Source organism: Microcaecilia unicolor, chromosome 1 (genome assembly GCF_901765095.1).
Source record: "Microcaecilia unicolor chromosome 1, aMicUni1.1, whole genome shotgun sequence".
NCBI classification, from domain to species: Eukaryota; Metazoa; Chordata; class Amphibia; order Gymnophiona; family Siphonopidae; genus Microcaecilia; species Microcaecilia unicolor.
The window spans coordinates 23,766,167-23,788,706 of NC_044031.1; the positions used below are offsets into that span (position 1 = coordinate 23,766,167).

The 22,540-nt window shown below is 51.8% G+C and overlaps 2 protein-coding genes across 4 annotated transcripts in view; one reads left to right on the top strand and one right to left on the bottom strand.

Moving 5' to 3' along the window:
- The window catches only part of LOC115463370 (gastrula zinc finger protein XlCGF26.1-like), a 952,960-nt gene that overhangs the window by 40,096 nt on the left and 890,324 nt on the right, over positions 1-22,540 (bottom strand). Inside the window, exon 1 of one of the 3 annotated variants that reach the window (XM_030193806.1) lies at positions 11,969-12,084. The exons of the other annotated variants lie outside the window; for them this stretch is intronic. Coding sequence (XP_030049666.1) covers positions 11,969-11,995 — 27 coding nt within the window. The 5' untranslated portion in view covers positions 11,996-12,084. Of the gene's footprint in view, positions 1-11,968; positions 12,085-22,540 lie in introns of those variants that run through there. 3 annotated transcript variants of the gene reach the window in all.
- Positions 12,810-22,540, top strand: part of LOC115459997 (zinc finger protein 160-like) — a 49,930-nt gene continuing 40,199 nt past the window's right edge. The window contains exon 1 of the mRNA XM_030189860.1: positions 12,810-12,838. Coding sequence (XP_030045720.1) covers positions 12,812-12,838 — 27 coding nt within the window. The 5' untranslated portion in view covers positions 12,810-12,811. The remainder of the gene's footprint in view (positions 12,839-22,540) is intronic.

Genomic DNA, 22,540 nt, shown 5'->3' on the forward strand with positions numbered 1-22,540 from the left:
TGAAAGCGTCACGGGATAGGAGGGAAGGTTCTGGTGTGGATTAGGAATTGGTTATTGGACAGAAAACAACAATGGCGGACGAAAGCCGACGGGGTGAGTACTGAGGGGGGGGGGAGGTCCGGACGGAAACTGTGCTAGCGCCCGTCTCATTGCCGCAAGAAATGGGCATGTTTTACTAGTGATAAATAAAAAAAAAAAGATGAACCTATCAGGAAACAGGATATTCTCACTTAAATTTGGCCATGTATTACTGTATTCTATAGCACAGTGTAGAAAAATGAGCAGAAAATACAGAGTTTATTACTGCTGTATCTACAGCTACAATAATGTTTAAGCTGTTGTAATAATATTCTAATTTATTTCATGATATATAGGAAACTTTCTAATAAAAACCTGTCTAATAAGGAAAAAAAAATTATCCTCCATCTTTTAAGGCACTGCCTATCCAACTGGAACGGCATTAGCCTTTTTACAGATGGACCATGCGTAGGCAGTCCGTTATTTCTAATAATCTTTTGCTCTTGTTTTCAATGGTGTTCGCTATTGTTTTGGGTGAACTAAAATGGCGGCAAGCTCTGCCTACCGGTTCAGCCCACATCCTATATAATAAAACTCACCCTCAACGTTCTGAGGACACTGATGTCACTGAAGCCAAGCCAGTGACGTCACTTCCTTCAAGAACGGTTCGTCGGACCGTGGTGGTGAAGCCACCGAAATCCCCAGGTCTAGGGGCCCCGCCCTCACGTCACACGTGATGACGTCGAGGGCGGAGCAATGGCGTCAGGTGCGTTCAGGATGGGTCAGGTGCGTTCAGGAGGTGCGGAGAAATGGCGTCAGAACGACGAAGGGGTCGGTCGGTCGGTAGGTAGGTAGGGAGGGAGGGAGGGAGGGAGAAGGGGGGGTGTTAAGGAGGAAAACCTTGCTAGCGCCCGTTTCATTTGCTCCAGAAACGGGCCTGTTTTACTAGTAGTAACATAGTAGATGACGGCAGAAAAAGACCTGCACGGTCCATCCAGTCTGCTGAGGAGGAAGGAGGTGTTTTAGAGAGCTCTGCTGACTTCCAGTGGAAAGGGAGTGAGACCTAGCTCCCTCCCCAAAGATGAGGAGGGTCCCTGGGGAGAAGGCCTCAGGAAAGTCCCAGGCTATGGGGCCTCCTGGGGCCCGGGACCAGAAGGCCGAAAGGAGTGGCTCTCTCCCTGGTTTGACTACCGGGAGAAGGGAAAGGAGTCCAGTGGACCGAAGGGAGAAGCAGCCCAGTGGAGGCCACCAGAGCATTTCCCCCTCCATGGCCCAGCTTGCGGAAGGTAAGCGAGAAGACAGTGGAGGGGGGAGGAAGATAGTACAGGCCCCAGAAGGGCGCTTCCAAGGAAGGGAGAAGGAAGAGGCGATGGAAGTTTGCCAGAAGCCTTTGCTGGAGGCAGCTGAGAGTGAGAGTGAGGAGAGTGGATCGTCAGATGAGGAGTTCCTTGAAGTGAGCTATGACCCTGATGATCCAGCAAGTAGTGTGGTAAATATTGTAAGACGAATTAAGCTGGTGGAAAAAGAAGTAGTGGAGCTAGGAAAACGTCTGAAAATGGCAAGAACTATGTGTAAATTTGCCCCAGCGGAGCACAGACAAATGTATGTTAAAGAGGAAGCCCGGATATCAAAGTTGTTGGGGAAAAAAGAACACTTGTTGAACTGTTTAAAAAAGGGCTCTGTGAATCCTTTGAGGGAGCTCTATGTTAACCGAGAAAGGATGGCTTCAATACCACAGTCTGGGGGTTCAGGAACACTACAGTTGCAGCAAGCTTCAGTGTCTTCAGCAGCATTAGACTCAAAAGAGTTGTCTGGGTTCAGAGGTGACCCCACTTTAAAATACATGAGACAGTTGGCAACACAGTCTAGAGCACTTACCCAGCAGCCAGAGGATAAGGAGGCAGCGGCAGGACATGGCTCTGAGGTGGGGGCTGGAGTAGAGATCCTACCTGTGGAGGGGAGGACAGAACTCAGTAACTTTTCAAAACTCCAGATAATGGAGGCAGCAGAGGGAGACGCAGGTAGCAGCCTGTTTTCTACAGAGGTGGTGGTCGAAGTCTCAGAGGGCTTACCTGCAGTTGTGCAAACAGCAGAGACAGTTGCCGTGAAGGAGGCCCTGTTGGAAAAGGGTCAGCAGAGGCAGACTTCGGTATTTTTGGCCGGGTCTGCAATGACTGAAGTGGAAACCGAAGCAGCATGGCATCTGGAGAAGCCCCGCCCACGAAGTCCGGGAGCAGGGGATGTCTTCCCTGAGCATGGAGTAGCTGGCGGTTTACAGGAGAGGGGTCGGAGAGAGAGGAATAGGAGCGGGCAGCAGCTGGGAGCTCATTTGACCAGCTGTCCATTACAAGAGGTGAAATCGGGGGGTGCTAACAGCCAGCCTGTGGCGGAATCAGGAACAGACAAGCCATGCCCCCGGGAAGCGCCAGCCATTGGGAGAACGCAGGAGGGACTGCACCAGAAGCAAGGGGGAAGTAACCCGATTGTTGAGAGACTTTCGTTGACTACAGAAGTGGACATGGCAAGTCTAACAGATGTGCAGCGGGTGGTGGAGCAGACCTGCCAGCAGGACGGCTGGGAGCGAGGAGCCAAGGGGAGCGGCGGAGTTCCGGAGGCTTCGCCCCTGGTGCCGGAGGTTGGAGGGAGTTCGGGGGCAGAGCGAGCAGGGAGTCTGGTATCGCCAGCTGCAGACCTGACTGGGCAGGTGCCAGAGTATCGCCAGGAGACAGAGGAGAGGAGGCGATTAGCCCAGAGGCTGGAGCCTGCAGTGGCAGGGACGAGCAGGGACGTTCCAGGAAGTGGTGATGGGCAGGACAATCAGTTGGAGGCAGCCCAAGCCGCAGAACTGACTATGGACGTTGCTGGATGTTTGTCTGAGAGGGAAGGGGACGGGGGACAACGGGAGGGGGAGGGGGCGGTGGATATTGAGGAAGGGAGAGGGATGAGGGGAGGGGCAGAGGGACAGAAGGGGGGGGGAGGCAGAGGGAAGGGCTGGAACAAGTGTGGAGGGGGGGGCGGTGGGGGCTGGGGTCCAAGTCCTTTGCGGCAGTAGTCCAGGGAGGGGGAAGGAGGGAGGGGGGGAGATCGGGTGGTTTTGAGGGCCCAGGGAGGGGTTGGGGGGGAGCGGGGACAGGGGGTGGACAGCTGCCTAAGCGGCGAAATGTGGTACAGCTCAAATGGATAGGGGAGGGGGCAATGCCCTCCAGGGATCGGGTCTTGAGGCTGGTGATGGGGATGGGGTTTATACCCGAGGACTTTTACGCGTGTATACACCCCATCAACATCCCAGAATATGACTTGAGCTTCATGACCCAGAGGGGGATGGAAATATTCTGGGAAAGGTACGAGGGGGTGAGGGGAAAGGGGGAGTGGCGGGACCTCAGGGCCATTCCAGTCAGCAAGCCGGACCTGGTGCAGATCACCCTGCTCGTGAGAAATGAGTCTATCCCTGGGGCAGATTTAGCCTACTGGCTACAGAGGTACGCGGAGCTGAGATCCCCACTTACAAAGTTACCGGATCCAAGCAGGGTTTGGGCAGGAGGTTGGGGAGCCCTGGTCAAATTGAGACAGGAGAGCCATGTGGTCCAGCACATTCCTTCGGCTGCCTTTATCGGTCGTGACAGGATACTGTGCTTTTACAAGGGGCAGCCGCGGCAGTGCTTCAGATGTGGTTCGTTTAGGCACTTCAGCATGTCATGCCCAGTGGTAAAGTGTGGAAGATGCGGGGATCAGCATGCCACAGAGGACTGCACCGCGATCAGGTGCAACCTCTGCGGCGGGTTAGGCCATGCATATCGGAACTGCCCTAGGGCGGCCCATAACGAGTGGGATATGTGGGGGAAGGGACGGGGAGGGGGGGTAATGGAGGAGGGGATAGGGCAGGGGGTGATAGGCAGGGAGGGGCAAGGGGGGGAGAAGGAGGGGATGCAGGAGGGGGGGCGGCAGGGGGCTGGGTCAGGAGTGGAGCAGGGGGGAGAGGGGGAGTGGGTACAAGTGCCACAGAGGAAAGGGAAGTTTCGGAGGGGGGGGAAAGTAGGGGTCGCTGCAGGGGAAGAGGGGGAGGAACAGATTTCAGGTGTTGGAGGAGGAGGAGGAGGATAGGGAGGTTGGGAGGGAGGAGGAAGAACAGGGGGAAGGAGAAGAGGTGGAGTTAATGGAGGAAGAGGGGGCGGCAGGGGGGATTGGAGAGGGCAAACGGAAATATGAGGAAGCACTGGAGGAGGGTACTGGTGGTAGGAAGAAGGGCGGGAAGGCTCTGGGGGGAGGGGGAGGGGTGAGGGAGGAGGAAGAGGGAAGGGAGGGAGGGAGGGGAAAGGGGAGTAAGAGGAAAGCTGAGGGGGCCGGGCAGGTGGTGAAGGCCCAAGTGCAGGCTTGGGGGGACAGAGTGGAGCTAGAGGAGGATCTGGAGGACTTGGAGGACTTGGGGGAGGTGGAGGACTCGGAGGAGGAGGTAGGGGGCGGGGGTGAAGAGGGGAGAGGGAGGGATCAGGGGGTGGGTCCGGATAGAGCAAAGAAGAAAGGAAGGAAGAAAGGGGGAGGGGGGGGGTAAGGTGCAGACAGGACGGCTGCGGGGGGGGGGAGGGGGATCTGGCAGGGGATGATGTAGACCGCATAGCAGAGGACCTGCTTCAGGGTAAAAAGGGGGTATCCCAGGAGATAAGGAAAGAAGTTGGGAGTGAGCAGACCCGTGACTCGCAATGAGGATGGCAGGCTTTGTGTTGACATTTGCCACGCTGAATGTGGCCAGCATCGCCTCTCCGAAGAAGCAGGGTTTAGCGTATGACTGGTTCGCGAGGGTCCAAGCAGATTGCTTCCTGCTCCAGGAGACTCGGCTGCGGTCCATTGAGGTGATCAGGCGGGCAAGGCGGGCCTGGAAGTGGGGTCCCTCGGTGTGGGGGTTGGCGGGGGAGAGGTATGGTGGGGTGGGGATCTTATTTAAGTCCCACCGGGTGAATATTCAGCGAGTGGTGGAGCTGGGGGTGGGGAGATGTCTTGTTGTGGATGCGATTTGGGAGGATAGAGCACTGAGGGTGGTGAATGTGTACGGGCCCCAAAGCAAGAAGGAAAGGGTGCTCCTCTTTGGGAAGATCAAACCCTACCTATACACTTCGCGCCAAGTAGTCTGGGGGGGAGATTTTAACACCATATTGCGGAAAAAGGATAGTGGGGGACGATCGGTACAGGTGGGCTATGACGGGGTGAGGCTGGCAGGGATCATGCGGGAGGCAGAGCTGGTAGACGCGCATGTGGCCTTCTGTGAGGAACAGGAGGGGTTCACGTTCTTTCGAGGGCAGTGTAAAAGTAGAATCGATAGATTCCTGGTAAAGAAGGGGGTTTGTCTGGGGGGTCCACGAACCGTGGACGTGGACTTTTCAGACCACCACATGGTCCTCCTTCAGGTGGGGGGGGGGGGGCGGCAGCGCAGAGGCCAGGGAGGGGGTTATGGCGACTAAATTTAAAGTGGTTAGGTAGCGAGCAGGTGCGGGAGGAGTACCGCCGGTTTTTGGAAGATCAGGTGTCAGTGCAGGGGGCATTTCAGTCATTGGGGGAGTGGTGGGATACAGTGAAAAGACGAACGCGGGGATTCTTTCTCAGACAGGCGAGAAGGGAGGGGAGGGAAAGGACAAAGTTGGGCATGGCAATAAAGAAAAAGAGGGACACATTGATTTCACAAGGGGGGAGGGAGGAAGAAATACATGATCTCCAAGCACTCCTGGAGCAGGTACAGTACAACCGCTACACCTCCTTGGTGTATGAGCGGGACTTCGGGAAAATGTGTAGCCCGGACCCCTTCGCATGCTGCCGGGAGCGGAGGGCGCGCAGGGTGATGGAGGGGGTGCGGGATGCACAGGGGGTCCTGCAGGACACCAAGGAGGGGATTCTGGGGGCAGTGAGGGACCACTTTGCGGCGTTCCTTTCAGCCCAGCAGATTGATATGGAGCAGATGGAGTGTTATGTGGAAGGAACCCCGGGGATAGGTCACGGGGGACCCCAGCTTCAGGCCCTCTTGAACCCATGGACAGAACAGGAGGTGGAGGAAGCCATCGGGGCGCTCCACAGGAAGACCTCGCCGGGGCCGGATGGGCTAACAACTGAGTTCTACCAGGCCTTTAAGGAGCAGCTGGTGCCGATCCTGGTGAGGGTATGGGGGGCAGCCCAGTTGGAGGGTTCCTTGCCTAGTTCCTTGACAGAGGCGGCTCTTATCCTACTAAGTAAGGGGAAGGACCCGGCGATGCTGGCCAACTGGCGGCCTATAGCACTGCTTAATACGGATCGAAAAATCTTTGCGCGAATGCTATTCCAGAGAATGAGGCAGGTGTCTGGGGATTTGCTAGCAGCCTCGCAAGCATGTGGGGTTAAAGGGAGAGGGGTCTTGGAAGCTGCAGCGTGGGTGCGGGAGGGGGTAGAACGCAGTAGAGTGGGAGGGCATGGTAGGCTGTTGGTAACACTCGACCAGGAAAAAGCGTTTGATAGAGTGCAGTGGGGTGTCCTATGGAGCATTCTGGAGCGCTATGGGTTTCCGAAGGGTTGGATAGAGCAATTACAGCTACTCTATCGGCATGCGGGGTGTTTTCCCCTGGTTAACGGGTGGAGAGGGCAGGGGTTTGAGGTAGGGGCAGGGGTCCGACAGGGGTGCCCACTCAGCCCGCTGTTGTATGCATACGCCATCGACCCTTTTATAAGACGGCTGGAGAAGGGGGGGGCGGAGGGGCTGGAAGGGGTGGAGGTGGGGGACAATAACCAGTTAAGGGTCGTGGCGTATGCAGATGACGTTACAGTGTGGGTAGCGGACCAGAGGGAGGGAGGTAGATTGCAGAACCTGATCCAGGAATACTCGCAGGCAACAGCGTCGCAGGTCAATTTTCAAAAGTCCAATAGCCTGTGGGTTGGGGATCAGGGGCTGCAATTTGAGTTGGGAGGTAGGTTTCCTACAGCTGTGGAACGTATACGGGTCTTGGGAATATACTTCGAGAAGGGGGATTATAGGCTCTACAACTGGGATAGGTGTCTCCAAGAAGTGAAGGGGAGGGTGGATACTACTACTACTACTATTTAACATTTCTAGATGGAAGGGGTGGAAAATGACCATGGGGGAGCGGGTACAGCTCATCAAGGCACACTTAGTTCCTTTGTTTCTGTTCGTCAGTTACATCTGCCTGCTGCCGGAGAGCCGGTACACGGCCTTGTATGGGGTGTTCTTCCGGCTGCTCTGGGGCAACAGGACGAATCCGGTAAAACGGAATGTTACCTATCTGCCTAGGAGGGAGGGGGGGTGGGCATGATAAACCCAGTCCTGTTTTTCAGCGCTTTGTTCCTGCAGTTCAATCTGGGGAGGGCGGTAGGGCGGGAGCCACCGGGGTGGGCTAGGAGTGTCCTGCAGTGGTGGCCGAGATATTGGGACCTATGGCGGGAGGGGGGGAGGGTAGTGGCACTGCGAAGGGGGGCTCCGGGGGGGGTGAGTTATTGCAAGACCCTAGTGAAATTGGTGAGGGTGTGGGGGCTGACGGTGGGGGAGGTGAAGGCAGGACAACGGGGGGTCTGGATGGACAGAGTACGGGCGCAGGTGTTCTCAGCTCCTCTGGCGCTGAGGGACGCGCCGGCCCCACGGATGCAGCAGGGGTTACGGTTGATTGCTTCGAACCGCATCCCGGTGAAGTATAAAGACCTGGCGTGGCTGTCCTTTCACGGTAGACTGTACGTCCGAGGAAATTTGAAATATCGCAATGTGCGGGATAGAGGGTGCCCACGGGAGGAATGTGCTGGAACTGAAGAGACGATGGAGCATTTCCTGGTGAGGTGCCCATTTACAGTCCAGGTCTCTGACCGGGTTTCCTCGTTGCTGCAGATCCCCAGTTTCCGCAACTACAGCTATGCGGACTGGGTGTATGGCCCAGAGGGTGGAGAGGGACGCGGGGATCCGGTAACACGCTTTCTGATTTCGGTGATATTGCGGTACTGCCTCTGGATGGCGCGCTGCAGGGTGTCCCTGTACCAGGAGGTCCGGCCGGCGGAGGTAGTCAGCTGGGATGTGGTAAGGGCGGTGCAGGAAGCGGCGAAGTGGGAAAGGGTGGAAAAAGGGGTGGGGGTGGCTTCGAGGTGGTGGAGACACGTGAGGCTTAAGCCGCCATGAGGGGACATGCTTCCCAGGGGATTGTGTGCCAGTTGTCTGAAGGGGTTGTGGGGGGTCGGGGGGGGGGGTTGATCCATTGTATTATTGAGGAGGGGGTGTACATAGATAGGCAGACCATGTCTAGCTAGGAGCCTGGGGTTTGATTTGCATGTCCGGTTTTTTTCTTTGGTCTTTCTAATAAACAGTTTCCACTGTACTATTGAGGAGGGGGAGGGGGTGTACATAGATAGGAGGACTGTGTATAGCTAGGGGCTTGTTTTTGATTTGTATGTTATTTGTTTTTAGTTTTTTCCAATAAAAAGAGTTTTCCAGTCTGCCCAACAAGACAACTCATATGTGCTACTTTTTATGTATACCCTACTTTGATTTGTACCTGTGCTCTTCAGGGCACAGACCGTATAATGGCCTAGATAGGCTCATGACATCTCCTAATCTCAAACTAACCTCCCTGGGTTAATTTCAAGAGATCACGGGAAGGAGAAACGGAGGCCCTGCTGCTCAAAACCCTTAGGCTGTTCCGAAAAGTGTCGTAAAAAGATACCACCTGAACAGTACAGAACAACTCTCTAATGTTAGCGCTAATGAGATGCAAATATAGGCGAACTCATAGCGTTCAGCACTAGGGAATTTGGCAGGAGGATAGTGCGTGGTGCACACGCAGAAGACTTTCAGCAGGAGGATAGCGCACGCGCAGAAAAGTACAGAGATAAGCTCCTGTTCACATGCAGCTGGCAAAACCTGAACTTAGAAGCACACCTTGGAGTCTGTTTTCGGCATCCTAAATATAAGCGGTTTTAATTTTTTTTTTTTTTTTTAGCTTGGATGCGTTTAAACGCAGGAAACAGAATCCAAAGTGCGCATTCACTTTTGGGTTTGATGTGATTTGTGCATATTCGTTTCTCGCGACCACAGCTTAAGGGTTTGCACAGGTTTCCTGCATCCAAAAGCAAACAAAACTGCCAGATTTTGAAGAAAGAATCATGAAAAATGACTCTGACTCAAGATGGCGCGCGTGAGCGGAAGCACCCTGCGGGAGCTCCTGAACCCTGCTCGAAATCGGCGCAACTGAGTTTCCTCAAACCCGAAATGGGTAAGAGGAAAGGGAAGTCCAACTTGCCTGTCTCCACGGGCAGGGTCGATCCCCCTCTGTTGCGTCAGATGACGTTACAGGAATCAGGCCTTCGAGTGCTTGGGACCGGAGGTATCACTTTGGGAGGTCCGGGAGATCTTGGAGACCGGAGCGCAGATGGAATTTCGTTGAGCCCTCCCCAGATAACAGTCCCCCCAAGACCAGGGGCTGAAGCGAAGACAACGAGGGAGCGCTTAGCAGAATCCGGAAGTCGGTCCCCTGCAGGCGCGGCTGGAGACCCCGTTGCTTCTTCGACACCAGTGAGAACAACAGCTCAGACAGGTTTGCTATCTGAAGCGAAGCCCGGTGAACCCCCGTGGAATCTTGGAGGGTTGATTAAACCACCGACTGTTACACTTGATTTATAATGGGAAGCAATTCAAGGCTTGAATACCAACTTGCAGCAAATTACAGGTATTTTGAAGGGAGAGGTAACATAGTAACATAGTAGATGACGGCAGAAAAAGACCTGCATGGTCCATCCAGTCTGCCCAAGACAAACTCATTTGTGTATACCTTACCTTGAATTTGTACCTGTCCTTTTCAGGGCACAGACCACATAAGTCTGCCCAGCAGTATTTCCCGCCTCCCAACCACCAGTCCCGCCTCCCATCACCGGCTCTGGTACAGACCGTATAAGTCTGCCCTCCCCTATCCTCGCCTCCCAACCACCACCCCCTCTTCCCCCCACCTGCTCTGCCACCCAATTTCAGCTAAGCTTCTGAGGATCCATTCCTTCTGCACAGGATTCCTCTATGCATATCCCACGCATGTTTGAACTCCGTTACCGTTTTCATCTCCACCACCTCCCGCGGGAGGGCATTCCAAGCATCTACCACCCTCTCCGTGAAAAAATACTTCCTGACATCTTTCCTGAGTCTGAGGTGACTGAATTAAAGCAAGTTCAAACTGTAGTAAAATCTGAAATTGCAGAACAGAAGACTAAAATGGAGACTTTTGATAAAGATTTAGTAGCAGTGAATTCTTCAACTATAATGCTGATAAAAAATAGTAATTTCCAGCAGCGAAAAATAGAAAATCAGATTAGAGGGAACAATCTACGATTTCTTAATTTTCCTAAAGCTCCCCTCATTCCGGCCCTAGATATGCTTAAAAAATATTTCTCAGAGGTACTAGGTATCCCCTCTGAGGGATTTCCGCTTATTACCAGGACACAATATATTTCAGGAGCCGGTCTGAGTAAATTACCTACTAATCCCCAGTCTGATGTAAATCTGACAGAATTTTTAGAGCAATCTTTGGAGGTAGTGACTGAAAGAACTACACTGCTGGTTACATTTGCCTTACAACTGGATCGGGATAATATATTCAAACTTTATTTCAGACACATGAACTCTCCTTTTCTTGGATCAAAAATACAGATATTTCCGGATTTTTGTAGAGAGACTCAAAGAAGAAGAAAGCAGTTTTTGGTGTTAAAAGAAAGGGTTCTCCGAATAGGAGGATCCTTTATGTTGAAATTTCCATGCAAGTGTTATATTTCTTTGAATGCTGTTAATTACACTTTTGTTTTGACCCAGGGAAGCTAATAGAGTTCATTTCAACTAAAGAATAATTGCTGTGAAATCCTTGATTGCTAGCGCTTATCCTGGCTGTGATATTGTAGGTCCTATCTGCTCTTTTTTTTAATTTCCTAGATCCTGGGTCAATATTTGTGGACTAAATAAGAGAATATTTTTGCCTTTTTGAGATATTAAGTTTAAACTTTAATTTGTGAAGTGTGCATCTATGTATTATTGCATAAATGTAAATTTAATAATCTATAAATAAACAAAATAATAAAAAAAAGAAAGAATCATGAAAAATTCTCTTTTCGAACAGCCTAACGCCTGCTCTGACCTGGCGTTTTTTTTTTTTTTACAGCGGTAAGGTAGTTTTGTTTTCGGCGCTATTTTCTGAGCATTTACGAGGAATACAAAATGATCTCATTTACGTGAGTTTGACTATATTTGCATGCTACTTGCGCGTTTGTTTCCGTGCCCTGGGCCTCTGAACATCCTGCCCTAGTAAATGCGGGCGCTAGTCTGGTGCTAATGGCCTCTAGCGCCCGCGTTTACTTTTCCAGCATCAGGACATGACAGCGTCATAAAGTTTGACAATCAGCTGTCAGTGCATTTTTTTCTACTGAAAAAGGTGGCAGTACTCAAATGCCAGGCCACCCATTGGGGTGGAGTGATCACTGAGGGACCCACCCCACAATGGCCAGACCCCCTGCAACCAGTCACAGAATCTATAGAGCCTAAACTCTTTCATTAAATCTTGGGGATCACTGGTCAATTTTAGCAGACAATGGAAAAGGTGCCGGTCCTCAGTACCCCCTCAAAAAAAAAAGCCCTGACTGTTGTTAGATGGGAAGAGAACCAGGAAAAACAGCCTCAGGGGCAGCACAGGGAATAAAGAGCAGAGCTTTCTTTTCTGGAGCCCCAGGAATGGATTGAGCAGTATCATGGCTCCTTTCTTCGTCTGCTTGCCCCAGTGTGTGTGTGTGTGTGTGAGAGAGAGAGGGCTAGGGTTACCATATGGCTCCAGAAAAAGGAGGACACCTTGATCCAGCCTGGGTTTTGCTTCCATTGACAGCAGTGGAAGTAAAACCCAGACTGGCTCAATCTGTCCTCCTTTTCCTAGGCTTTGCATCCCCTGCTCTCCCCCTCCTGCCAGTGGTCTCCTACCTGCTGAGCAGAAATTCCTGCAGCCATTCTCCTGCTCTTCTCACCAGCTCCCTCCCTACAAGGACTCAACACTGCTGGGTCAGGGTAGACCCTCAGCTTCACTCTTGGTGTTCTTAGATTTCAGCACAGCTCTTTGTTCTCTCCAGGACGAAGTGACATCACAGGAGGAGGAGTGCCCTGCATTGGATGCTGGGTAATGTAGTCTTACTGTGCTGCTTTCTCTGGATAGTTACGGGACTGCATCCCAGCAGGACTACATTTCCCGGTATCCACCGCCACAGTTGTAGGGTCCTGCCTCCCTTTATGACATCACCTCCTTCTGGGGGAAGTGCTGCTGGTTGTACTATCTATGTGTACAGTCGGTGCTCATAGCAGCAACACCAAACGAGTGCCTGCAGAGACCCAGCAAAGCCCAAAGCGGCCAGAGCCAGAACCAGAGCCCTCAGTCTGGAGAAGGGCAGGAGAATGGCTGCAGGATCTTTGCGCTCAGCAGGTAGGAGACTGGCAGGAGTTGGGCAGCAGGGGATGCAGTGCCAGGCAATGTCATGCAACCTCTGATACACACATGGTGCATGGAGCAAGCAGAGGAAAAAGAAAGTTCTTCTTCCTGGTTCCCCTCCCTTCACAGGGGCTGGAAATGGTGCTGTGGAGAAGGGCAGGAGAATGGCTGCAGCCTGCAGGGCTTTGCGCTCAGCAGGTAGGAGACTGGCAGGAGGTGGGCAGCAGGGGATGCAGTGCCAGGCAATGTCATGCAACCTCTGATACACATAAAAGAAAGTTCTTCTTCCTGGTTCCCCTCCCTTCACAGGGGCTGGAAATGGTGCTGTGGAGAAGGGCAGGAGAATGGCTGCAGGGCTTTGTGCTCAGCAGGTAGGAGACTGGCAGGAGGTGGGCAGCAGGGGATGCAGTGCCAGGCAATGTCAAGCAACCTCTGATACACACATGGTGCATGGAAAGTTCTTCTTCCTGGTTCCCCTCCCTTCACAGGGCTGCTGCTTCTGAGCCAGCAAAGAGGGAACCAGGGCAGGAGAATGGCTGCAGGGCTTTGTGCTCAGCAGGTAGGAGACTGGCAGGAGGTGGGCAGCAGGGGATGCAGTGCCAGGCAATGTCATGCAACCTCTGATACACATAAAAGAAAGTTCTTCTTCCTGGTTCCCCTCCCTTCACAGGGGCTGGAAATGGTGCTGTGGAGAAGGGCAGGAGAATGGCTGCAGGGCTTTGTGCTCAGCAGGTAGGAGACTGGCAGGAGGTGGGCAGCAGGGGATGCAGTGCCAGGCAATGTCAAGCAACCTCTGATACACACATGGTGCATGGAAAGTTCTTCTTCCTGGTTCCCCTCCCTTCACAGGGCTGCTGCTTCTGAGCCAGCAAAGAGGGAACCAGGGCAGGAGAATGGCTGCAGGGCTTTGTGCTCAGCAGGTAGGAGACTGGCAGGAGGTGGGCAGCAGGGGATGCAGTGCCAGGCAATGTCATGCAACCTCTGATACACACATGGTGCATGGAGCAAGCAGACAAAAAAGAAAGTTCTTCTTCCTGGTTCCCCTCCCTTCACAGGGGCTGGAAATGGTGCTGTGGAGAAGGGCAGGAGAATGGCTGCAGGGCTTTGTGCTCAGCAGGTAGGAGACTGGCAGGAGGTGGGCAGCAGGGGATGCAGTGCCAGGCAATGTCATGCAACCTCTGATACACATAAAAGAAAGTTCTTCTTCCTGGTTCCCCTCCCTTCACAGGGGCTGGAAATGGTGTTGTGGAGAAGGGCAGGAGAATGGCTGCAGGGCTTTGTGCTCAGCAGGTAGGAGAGTGGCAGGAGGTGGGCAGCAGGGGATGCAGTGCCAGGCAATGTCATGCAACCTCTGATACACACATGGTGCATGGAGCAAGCAGACAAAAAAGAAAGTTCTTCTTCCTGGTTCCCCTCCCTTCACAGGGGCTGGAAATGGTGCTGTGGAGAAGGGCAGGAGAATGGCTGCAGCCTGCAGGGCTTTGCGCTCAGCAGGTAGGAGACTGGCAGGAGGTGGGCAGCAGGGGATGCAGTGCCAGGCAATGTCATGCAACCTCTGATACACATAAAAGAAAGTTCTTCTTCCTGGTTCCCCTCCCTTCACAGGGGCTGGAAATGGTGCTGTGGAGAAGGGCAGGAGAATGGCTGCAGGGCTTTGTGCTCAGCAGGTAGGAGACTGGCAGGAGGTGGGCAGCAGGGGATGCAGTGCCAGGCAATGTCAAGCAACCTCTGATACACACATGGTGCATGGAAAGTTCTTCTTCCTGGTTCCCCTCCCTTCACAGGGCTGCTGCTTCTGAGCCAGCAAAGAGGGAACCAGGGCAGGAGAATGGCTGCAGGGCTTTGTGCTCAGCAGGTAGGAGACTGGCAGGAGGTGGGCAGCAGGGGATGCAGTGCCAGGCAATGTCATGCAACCTCTGATACACACATGGTGCATGGAGCAAGCAGACAAAAAAGAAAGTTCTTCTTCCTGGTTCCCCTCCCTTCACAGGGGCTGGAAATGGTGCTGTGGAGAAGGGCAGGAGAATGGCTGCAGGGCTTTGTGCTCAGCAGGTAGGAGACTGGCAGGAGGTGGGCAGCAGGGGATGCAGTGCCAGGCAATGTCAAGCAACCTCTGATACACACATGGTGCATGGAAAGTTCTTCTTCCTGGTTCCCCTCCCTTCACAGGGCTGCTGCTTCTGAGCCAGCAAAGAGGGAACCAGGGCAGGAGAATGGCTGCAGGGCTTTGTGCTCAGCAGGTAGGAGACTGGCAGGAGGTGGGCAGCAGGGGATGCAGTGCCAGGCAATGTCATGCAACCTCTGATACACACATGGTGCATGGAGCAAGCAGACAAAAAAGAAAGTTCTTCTTCCTGGTTCCCCTCCCTTCACAGGGGCTGGAAATGGTGCTGTGGAGAAGGGCAGGAGAATGGCTGCAGGGCTTTGTGCTCAGCAGGTAGGAGACTGGCAGGAGGTGGGCAGCAGGGGATGCAGTGCCAGGCAATGTCATGCAACCTCTGATACACATAAAAGAAAGTTCTTCTTCCTGGTTCCCCTCCCTTCACAGGGGCTGGAAATGGTGTTGTGGAGAAGGGCAGGAGAATGGCTGCAGGGCTTTGTGCTCAGCAGGTAGGAGACTGGCAGGAGGTGGGCAGCAGGGGATGCAGTGCCAGGCAATGTCATGCAACCTCTGATACACACATGGTGCATGGAGCAAGCAGACGAAAAAGAAAGTTCTTCTTCCTGGTTCCCCTCCCTTCACAGGGGCTGGAAATGGTGCTGTGGAGAAGGGCAGGAGAATGGCTGCAGGGCTTTGCGCTCAGCAGGTAGGAGACTGGCAGGAGGTGGGCAGCAGGGGATGCAGTGCCAGGTAATGTCATGCAACCTCTGATACACATAAAAGAAAGTTCTTCTTCCTGGTTCCCCTCCCTTCACAGGGCTGCTGCTCCTGAGCCGGGGCAGGAAATGGTGCTGTGGCGAAGGGCAGGAGAATGGCTGCAGGACTTTGTGCTCAGCAGGTAGGAGACTGGCAGGAGGTGGCCAGCAGGGGATGCAGTGTCAGGCAATGTCATGCAACCTCTGATACACACATGGTGCATGGAGCAAGCAGACGAAAAAGAAAGTTCTTCTTCCTGGTTCCCCTCCCTTCACAGGGCTGCTGCTCCTGAGCCGGGGCTGGAAATGGTACTGTGGAGAAGGGCAGGAGAATGGCTGCAGGGCTTTGTGCTCAGCAGGTAGGAGACTGGCAGGAGGTGGGCAGCAGGGGATGCAGTGCCAGGCAATGTCATGCAACCTCTGATACACACATGGTGCATGGAGCAAGCAGAGGAAAGAAAGTTCTTCTTCCTGGTTCCCCTACCTTCACAGGGCTGCTGCTCCTGAGCCAGCAAAGACGGAGCCAGGGCAGGAGAATGGCTGCAGGGCTTTGTGCTCAGCAGGTAGGAGACTGGCAGGAGGTGGGCAGCAGGGGATGCAGTGCCAGGCAATGTCATGCAACCTCTGATACACACATGGTGCATGGAGCAAGCAGAGGAAAGAAAGTTCTTCTTCCTGGTTCCCCTACCTTCACAGGGCTGCTGCTCCTGAGCCTGGGGCTGGAAATGGTGCTGTGGATAAGGGCAGAATGGCTGCAGGGCTTTGTGCTCAGCAGGTAGGAGACTGGCAGGAGGTGGGCAGCAGGGGATGCAGTGCCAGGCAGCCTCATACACAAGCAGAAGAAGAAATGAGCCTGGCACTGCTCAATCCATTCCTGGGATCCAGAAAAGCAAGTTCTGTTCTTTATTCCCAGTAGACACGAGGCTGTACTTCCTTATTCTCCTCCCCTCACACTTCAGCTGCTCCTCCTGCTCTCTGACACTCTTTGGGTCCGTTTTACAAATAAAATGCCAATTTTTATTTTATTTTTTTTATTCCGGGGGGGGGGGGGGGGGAACCTGGCGGTAATTGGGCAGCCTCACACTAAACTCTTTCAATAAACAGGAGCAGACACTTCTTATATTATCACAAATTTGTTCAATAGAGTACAAAGGGGGAAAAGCCTCAGAACCCTTCCTCCACTTCCAGGCTTTAGAAGAAACAATGGTATATTCCATGGTTTTGCATTTTATTGCTCTTTAAACCCAAAGGTGAAGCCTAGGTGGTTGTAGGTATAAACTGTATTGTTTCTGACTTTACTTGTAGACTGCTAAGTGCTTACACAACTTAATATTAAAATCTGCATTTTATTACAATGAAGATAGTTTGAAAATATTAATAACTAGTAAAAAAGGCCCGTTTCTGTTTTAAAGGAAACGGGCGCTAGCAAGGTTTTCCTCGGAGTGTGTATGTTTGAGAGAGTGTGTGTGAGAGTGACTGCGTGAGAGAGAGTGAATGTATGAGTGTGTGTGTGTGACAGAGAGAGAAAGTGAGACTGGGTGCGAGTGTGTGTGTGAGAATGAGAGTATGTGCCAGGGTCCCCCCTCCCTCCCTCCCTCCCAGTTCCAAGGTCGTTGTCCCCCCCCGGTCTGTCTCCCAGTTGCAGAAATGTGAAGCAGCAGCTCCTAGGTTTGCTTGTTTTTGAGTGTATACCAATGATGGCTGCGTAGGGGAGTGGAAACAGAGATTAACCAATGGGCTTCCTTGCTTACCATAGACAGTGTTGCCAGGTGGGCGGTTTTACCGCCCAATTGGGCGGTTTTCCGCGCCCCGCCGCGGGAAATTTTTGCCCGCGGCGGGTTGCGGTTTTTTGGGCGGTTTTTTAGGCTTCCGGGCGGCTTTTTGGGCTGCTTTTTGATTTTTTTCGGCCGCGGGGGGCGGGGTTAGTGACGTTTTTGGGCGGGGTTAGTGACGTTTTGGGCGGGGCCGATGACGTGGGAGGCGGGGCCGATGACGTGGGAGGCGGGGCCGATGACGGGGAGGCGGGGCCGATGACGGGGAGGCGGGCCCGATGACGTGGGAGGCGGGGCTGATGACGGGGAGGCGGGCCCGATGACGTGGGAGGCGGGGCCGGTGACGGCGGGGGCGGGGCCGCGGGGGTGGGGGTGTCAGGGGCGGGGTTTGTGTTTGGGCGGGTTTTGGGCTGGTTTCTGGCCCGGATTGGGCTGGAAAAAAAATTTCTACCTGGCAACCCTGACCATAGACTTGCTTTGCTCACTTCCACTCCTGTCTATTAAACGTCCTGCAGTATCTCATACCGTGTTTCCCCGAAAATAAGACACTGTCTTATATTAATTTTTGCCCCCAAAAATGTGCTAGGTCTTATTTTCAGAGGCTGTCTTATTTTTCGGGGAAACATAGGGGTTGGCCCGCCCGCCCGGAACTAACCTTAAATGCCTCCTTTCACCTTCGCAGCAAGCAGCAGCAGGGCAGGCCACTCCTTCCTTTCGTGTCCCGCCCTCGCTTGACGTAACATCCGTGAGGGCGGGGCACGGAAGGAAGGAGGGGTCTGCCCTGCTGCTGCTTGCTGCGAAGGTGAAAGGAGGAGTTTAAGGTTAGTTCCGGGAGCGACGGAGGGTGGGTGGAGGGGGGGCCCGGCGACCTCGGGTGGGGGAGGAGCGGCCCGGGGGCAGCCTTGTCTGGCTCTCGGTGGCCCTGATTTCAAACAAAAATTTGCTAGGTCTTACTTTCGGGGGAGGCCTTATATCTACCAATTCAGGAAAACCTCTACTAGGTCTTATTTTCAGGGGATGTCTTACTTTCGGGGAAACAGGGTAGGTTTGCTTGCTTTGTGACTTCACCCGAGGCGCAGCCAATCAGTGGGATTAAAAATGGGGGGGGGGGGGGAGAAAAATAGAAAGAAAACCAAACCCCCCCCCTACCTGCATACTCTTCTTCAGTCTTCTCCTTCATGCTTCTAGGCACTTGTGGATCTGGAGACATCTCTGGTTCTGTCAGGATGCTCTGCAGAGACGTTTTGCCTAGTAATGGGGTGGAAAAGTGCCTCTCCCGTTTTGGGGGGGGGGGGGGCTGTTTAAAGACTGTTTCAGTCTAAAGGTCCAGCTGTCACAGTCTTGAGGTCTCTGTCTAGGTCGGGACGGCGAGGTTCGGGAGGGCGACTGGTCAGGGTGGAGAACTGGTTTTCTTTTTTTTGTTTTTTAAGTAGTACGGCAGTTTCGTCACGACGGCGTTTTTTTTTTTTGCAGGCTGGTTAATTTCTTGCTGGCGGGAGTACGTCAGCTGTATTTTTTCTTTATCAGCGCTGCAGGTTCTGGAGATCGCGTGTCAGTGTGCTCAGCGGGTTTTTTTTGTTGTTGTTGTTGAGTACGGCGCTCCCGTCTGCAGGTTTGTTTTGTGAGAGCGGTTAGTCACTAACCGCTCTCACAAAGCACGTTAGTGTGCGCGGTAGGTTGGCAGACAGGCTCGAGCTTTGGTTTATTGTTCTTGTTCGCGTGCCACTTCATTGGTTTCATTGGTGGTATGACGTCACTTTTATCTACTCCATCAACCTCCAGCCGGAAGCCACGGTTCCAGGCAGCCTCAGAACGTTGGAGGTGAGAATTATTATATAGGATAATATTATGCAGCTGCTGGTTATGCTGATATGCTGGCGTCGGTCCAGAGGGCAGCTACAAAACTGGTAAGCGATCTTGGCCATAAAACATATAGGGACAGGCTCAGGAACCTCTACACATATGAGTTGATCTTGGGCAGACTGGATGGACTGTGTAGGTCTTTTTCTGCCATCATCTACTATGTATATGTATACTCTGGAAGAGAGGAGGTATGATAGAGACGTTTAAATATCTCAGGGGCATTAATGTACAGGAAGTGAGCCTTTTTCAAATGAAGGAAAACTCTGGAATGAGGGGGCATGTGATGAAGTTAGGAGGGAATAGGCTTCGGAGGAATTCCTCTGAAGCCTATTTCCTCCTAACTAACAGAAAGGGTGGTGGAAGCATGGATGACCTCCTGGTGGAGGTCGTGGAGATGAAGACTGTGTCAGAATTTCAGAAAGCGTGGGACAAGCACGTGGGGTCCCTTAGGAAAAGGAAGAGTTAGTGGTTGCAGACTGGATGGGCCGTTTGGCCTTTATCTGCCTTTATGTTTCGATACTTCTATTACGATAATTAAAATATCAATATTCATATCAGCCTTATTAATATTGATATCATAAGTACATAAGTATTGCCATACTGAGACAGACAGAAAGTCCATCAAGCCCAGCATCCTGTTTCCAACAGTGGCCAATCCAGGTCACAAATACCAGGCAAGATCTCAGAACAGTACAATACATTTTATGCTGCTTATCCTAGAAATAAGCAGTGGATTTTCCCCAAGTCCATTTTAATAATGGCTTATGGACATTTCTTTTAGGAAGCTATCCAAACCTTTTTAAACCCTGCTAAGCTAACTTTTTTTTACTACATTCTCTGGCAACAAATTCCAGAGTTTAATTACACATTGAGTGAAGAATTATTTTCTCCGATTTGTTTTAAATTTACTACTTTGTAGCTTCATTGTGGGCCCCTTAGTCTCACTATTTTATGGAAAAAGTAAACAATCGATTCACGTCTACCCGCTCCATTCCACTCATTATTTTATAGACCTCTATTATATCTCCCCTCAGCCGTCTCTTCTCCAAGCTGAAGAGCCCTGGCCACTTTAGCCTTTCCTCATAGGGAAGCCGTCCCATCCCCTTTATCATTTTCATCTCCCTTCTCTGTACCTTTTCTAATTCCACCATATCTTTTTTGAGATGCAGTGACCGAAAATGCACACAATATTTGAGGTGTGGTCGCACCATGGAGCCATACAAAGGCATTGTAACGTCCTCATTTTTTATTCCTTTCCTAATAATACCTAACATTCTCTTTGCTTTCTTAGCTGCTGCCGCATACTGAGCAGAGGGTTTAAAGATATCATGAACAGTGACACCTAGATCCCTTTCCTGGTCGGTGACTCCTAATATGGAACCTTGCATTAAATTGCAATAATTCGGGTTCCTCTTTCCCACATGCATCACTTTGCTCGTACTCACATTAAACATCATCTGCCCTTTGGATGCCCAGTCTCTTAAGGTCCTCTTGTAATTTTTCACAATCCTCTTGTGATTTAACAACTTTGAATAAGTTTGTGTCGTCAGCAAATTTAATTATCTCACTAGTTACTCCCATCTCTAGATCATTTATAAACATGTTAAAAGGCAACAGTCCCAGCACAGAGCCTTGAGGAACCCCACTATCTACCCTTCTTCATTGAGAATACTGACCATTTAACCTTACTCTCTGTTTTCTATCTTTTAACCAATTTTTAATCCACAATAAAGCACTACTTCCTATCCCATCCGTTCCAATTTCCTCTGGAGTCTTTCATGAGGTACTTTTCCCAGGAAGTGCAGAAATCCAAAGGAGATGTGCTGTATAGGAGGAGAGAGATTGATAAGCACAGCTCAGGAGAGAGACCTTGGGGTGATGGTGTCTGATGATCTCAGGGTGATGAAACAATGCGGCGAGACACTGGTCGTAGCCAGAAGGATGCTAGGCTGCATAGAAGGAGGTATAACCAGCAGAAGAAAGGAGGTGTTGATGCCCCTGTACAAGTTGTTGGTGAGGCCCCACTTGGAGTATTGGGTTCAGTTTTGGAGGCCGTATCTTGCTAAGGACGTAGAAAGACTTGAAGTGGTTTAGAGAAAAGTGACGAACATGATAGGGGGTTTGCATCACAAGGCTATGAGGAGAGACGCAAGGAACTGGACACGTATACCCTGGAGGAAATGAGATACAGGGATGATTGGAGTGGAGGAGTGGCCTAGTGGTTAGGGTGGTGGACTTTGGTCCTGAGGAACTGAGTTCGATTCCCAGCACAGGCAGTTCCTTGTGACTCTGGGCAAGTCACTTAACCCTCCATTGCCTGCTGCATTGAGCCTGCCATGAGTGGGAAAGTGCGGGGTACAAATGTAATAAAAATAAAATAAATAAAATGTGATACAGACATTGTGAAGAGGCAGGGAACTACAAGGTCCAGAATGCACTGCAGCAGCAAGGGAAGCAGAGTCAAGGAGAGGACTCTAGGCAGGAGAGTGGGAAGCCAGCAGTTGATTGGGAAATTGAACCAGGTGTGAGAGGATTGCAGGCAGCTTTATTAAGAGAGTGGTGGAAAGCGGTAGGAGGTAGATGGAAACACTGGGGAAGCTGTCTCTGGAAAAGGTGACAGCTGGAGAAGGAAAGTAGATGCTTGTGTTTGACTGTTTGAGTTTGAGGAACTGTCTTCGGACCGACCGTTCACTTGTCTATTAGATTGTAAGCTCTTTGAGCAGGGACTGTCTCTCTTTGTTAAATTGTACAGCGCTGCGTAACCCTAGTAGCACTCTAGAAATGTTAAGTAGTAGTAGTAAGTAGCAGGCTCTGAGTAAAGTGCCTTTTTGTTATGTTTGACTTGAAGAAACGTTTCTGTTAAAGAAGAAGAAATGTTGATGTTAAAGAAGAAATAAGCCATGAGGAGTAGGTTAAATGGCCATTAATAAAACCCTTAATCATAAGAAGCCTGGTGTTGATGAGCGTTTTGTGAAGGGAGAAGAGGAGGCAGAAAGCTCCCCAGTGTTTGAGACAGAATCCTGTGAGTTACCGAGAAGGCTAGAGCCCAGCAGTGACCGTGTGTGTGGAGGAAACTAAGCAGGGTCAGCCCTGGCTGAAGTCTGGAAGGGTGACCAGCTCACAACATTCAAAACTTTGAATGGTCTAAATCTACAAAGAAACCTTTTCCTGGGATGAGAAGGTGGTAGAACTAGAGCACATAATGGAATTCAAAATGTGTGGGGTGAACACAAAGGAATCCTGTATGGACGTCATGGAACCAAGCAAGCTTAGAGGTGATTAGATGATGACACCAATATTTAGGAAGCAAAGCCAGTGCTGGGCAGACTTGTATGGTCTGGGCCCTGATCAAGGCTAGACAGATTGAACTTCAGTAGCTGGAGAATAAGATCAGTGTTGGACAGACTTCTACGATCTATGCCCTGGAAAGAGAGGGAGTGGCCGAATGGTTAGTGCAGTGGGCTTTGATCCTGGCAACCTGGGTTTGATTCCCACTGCAGCTCCTTGTGACCTTGGGTAAGTCACTTAACCCTCCATTGCCCCAGGTACAAAAAAAAGAAAAAAAATCTTTGATTGTGAGCC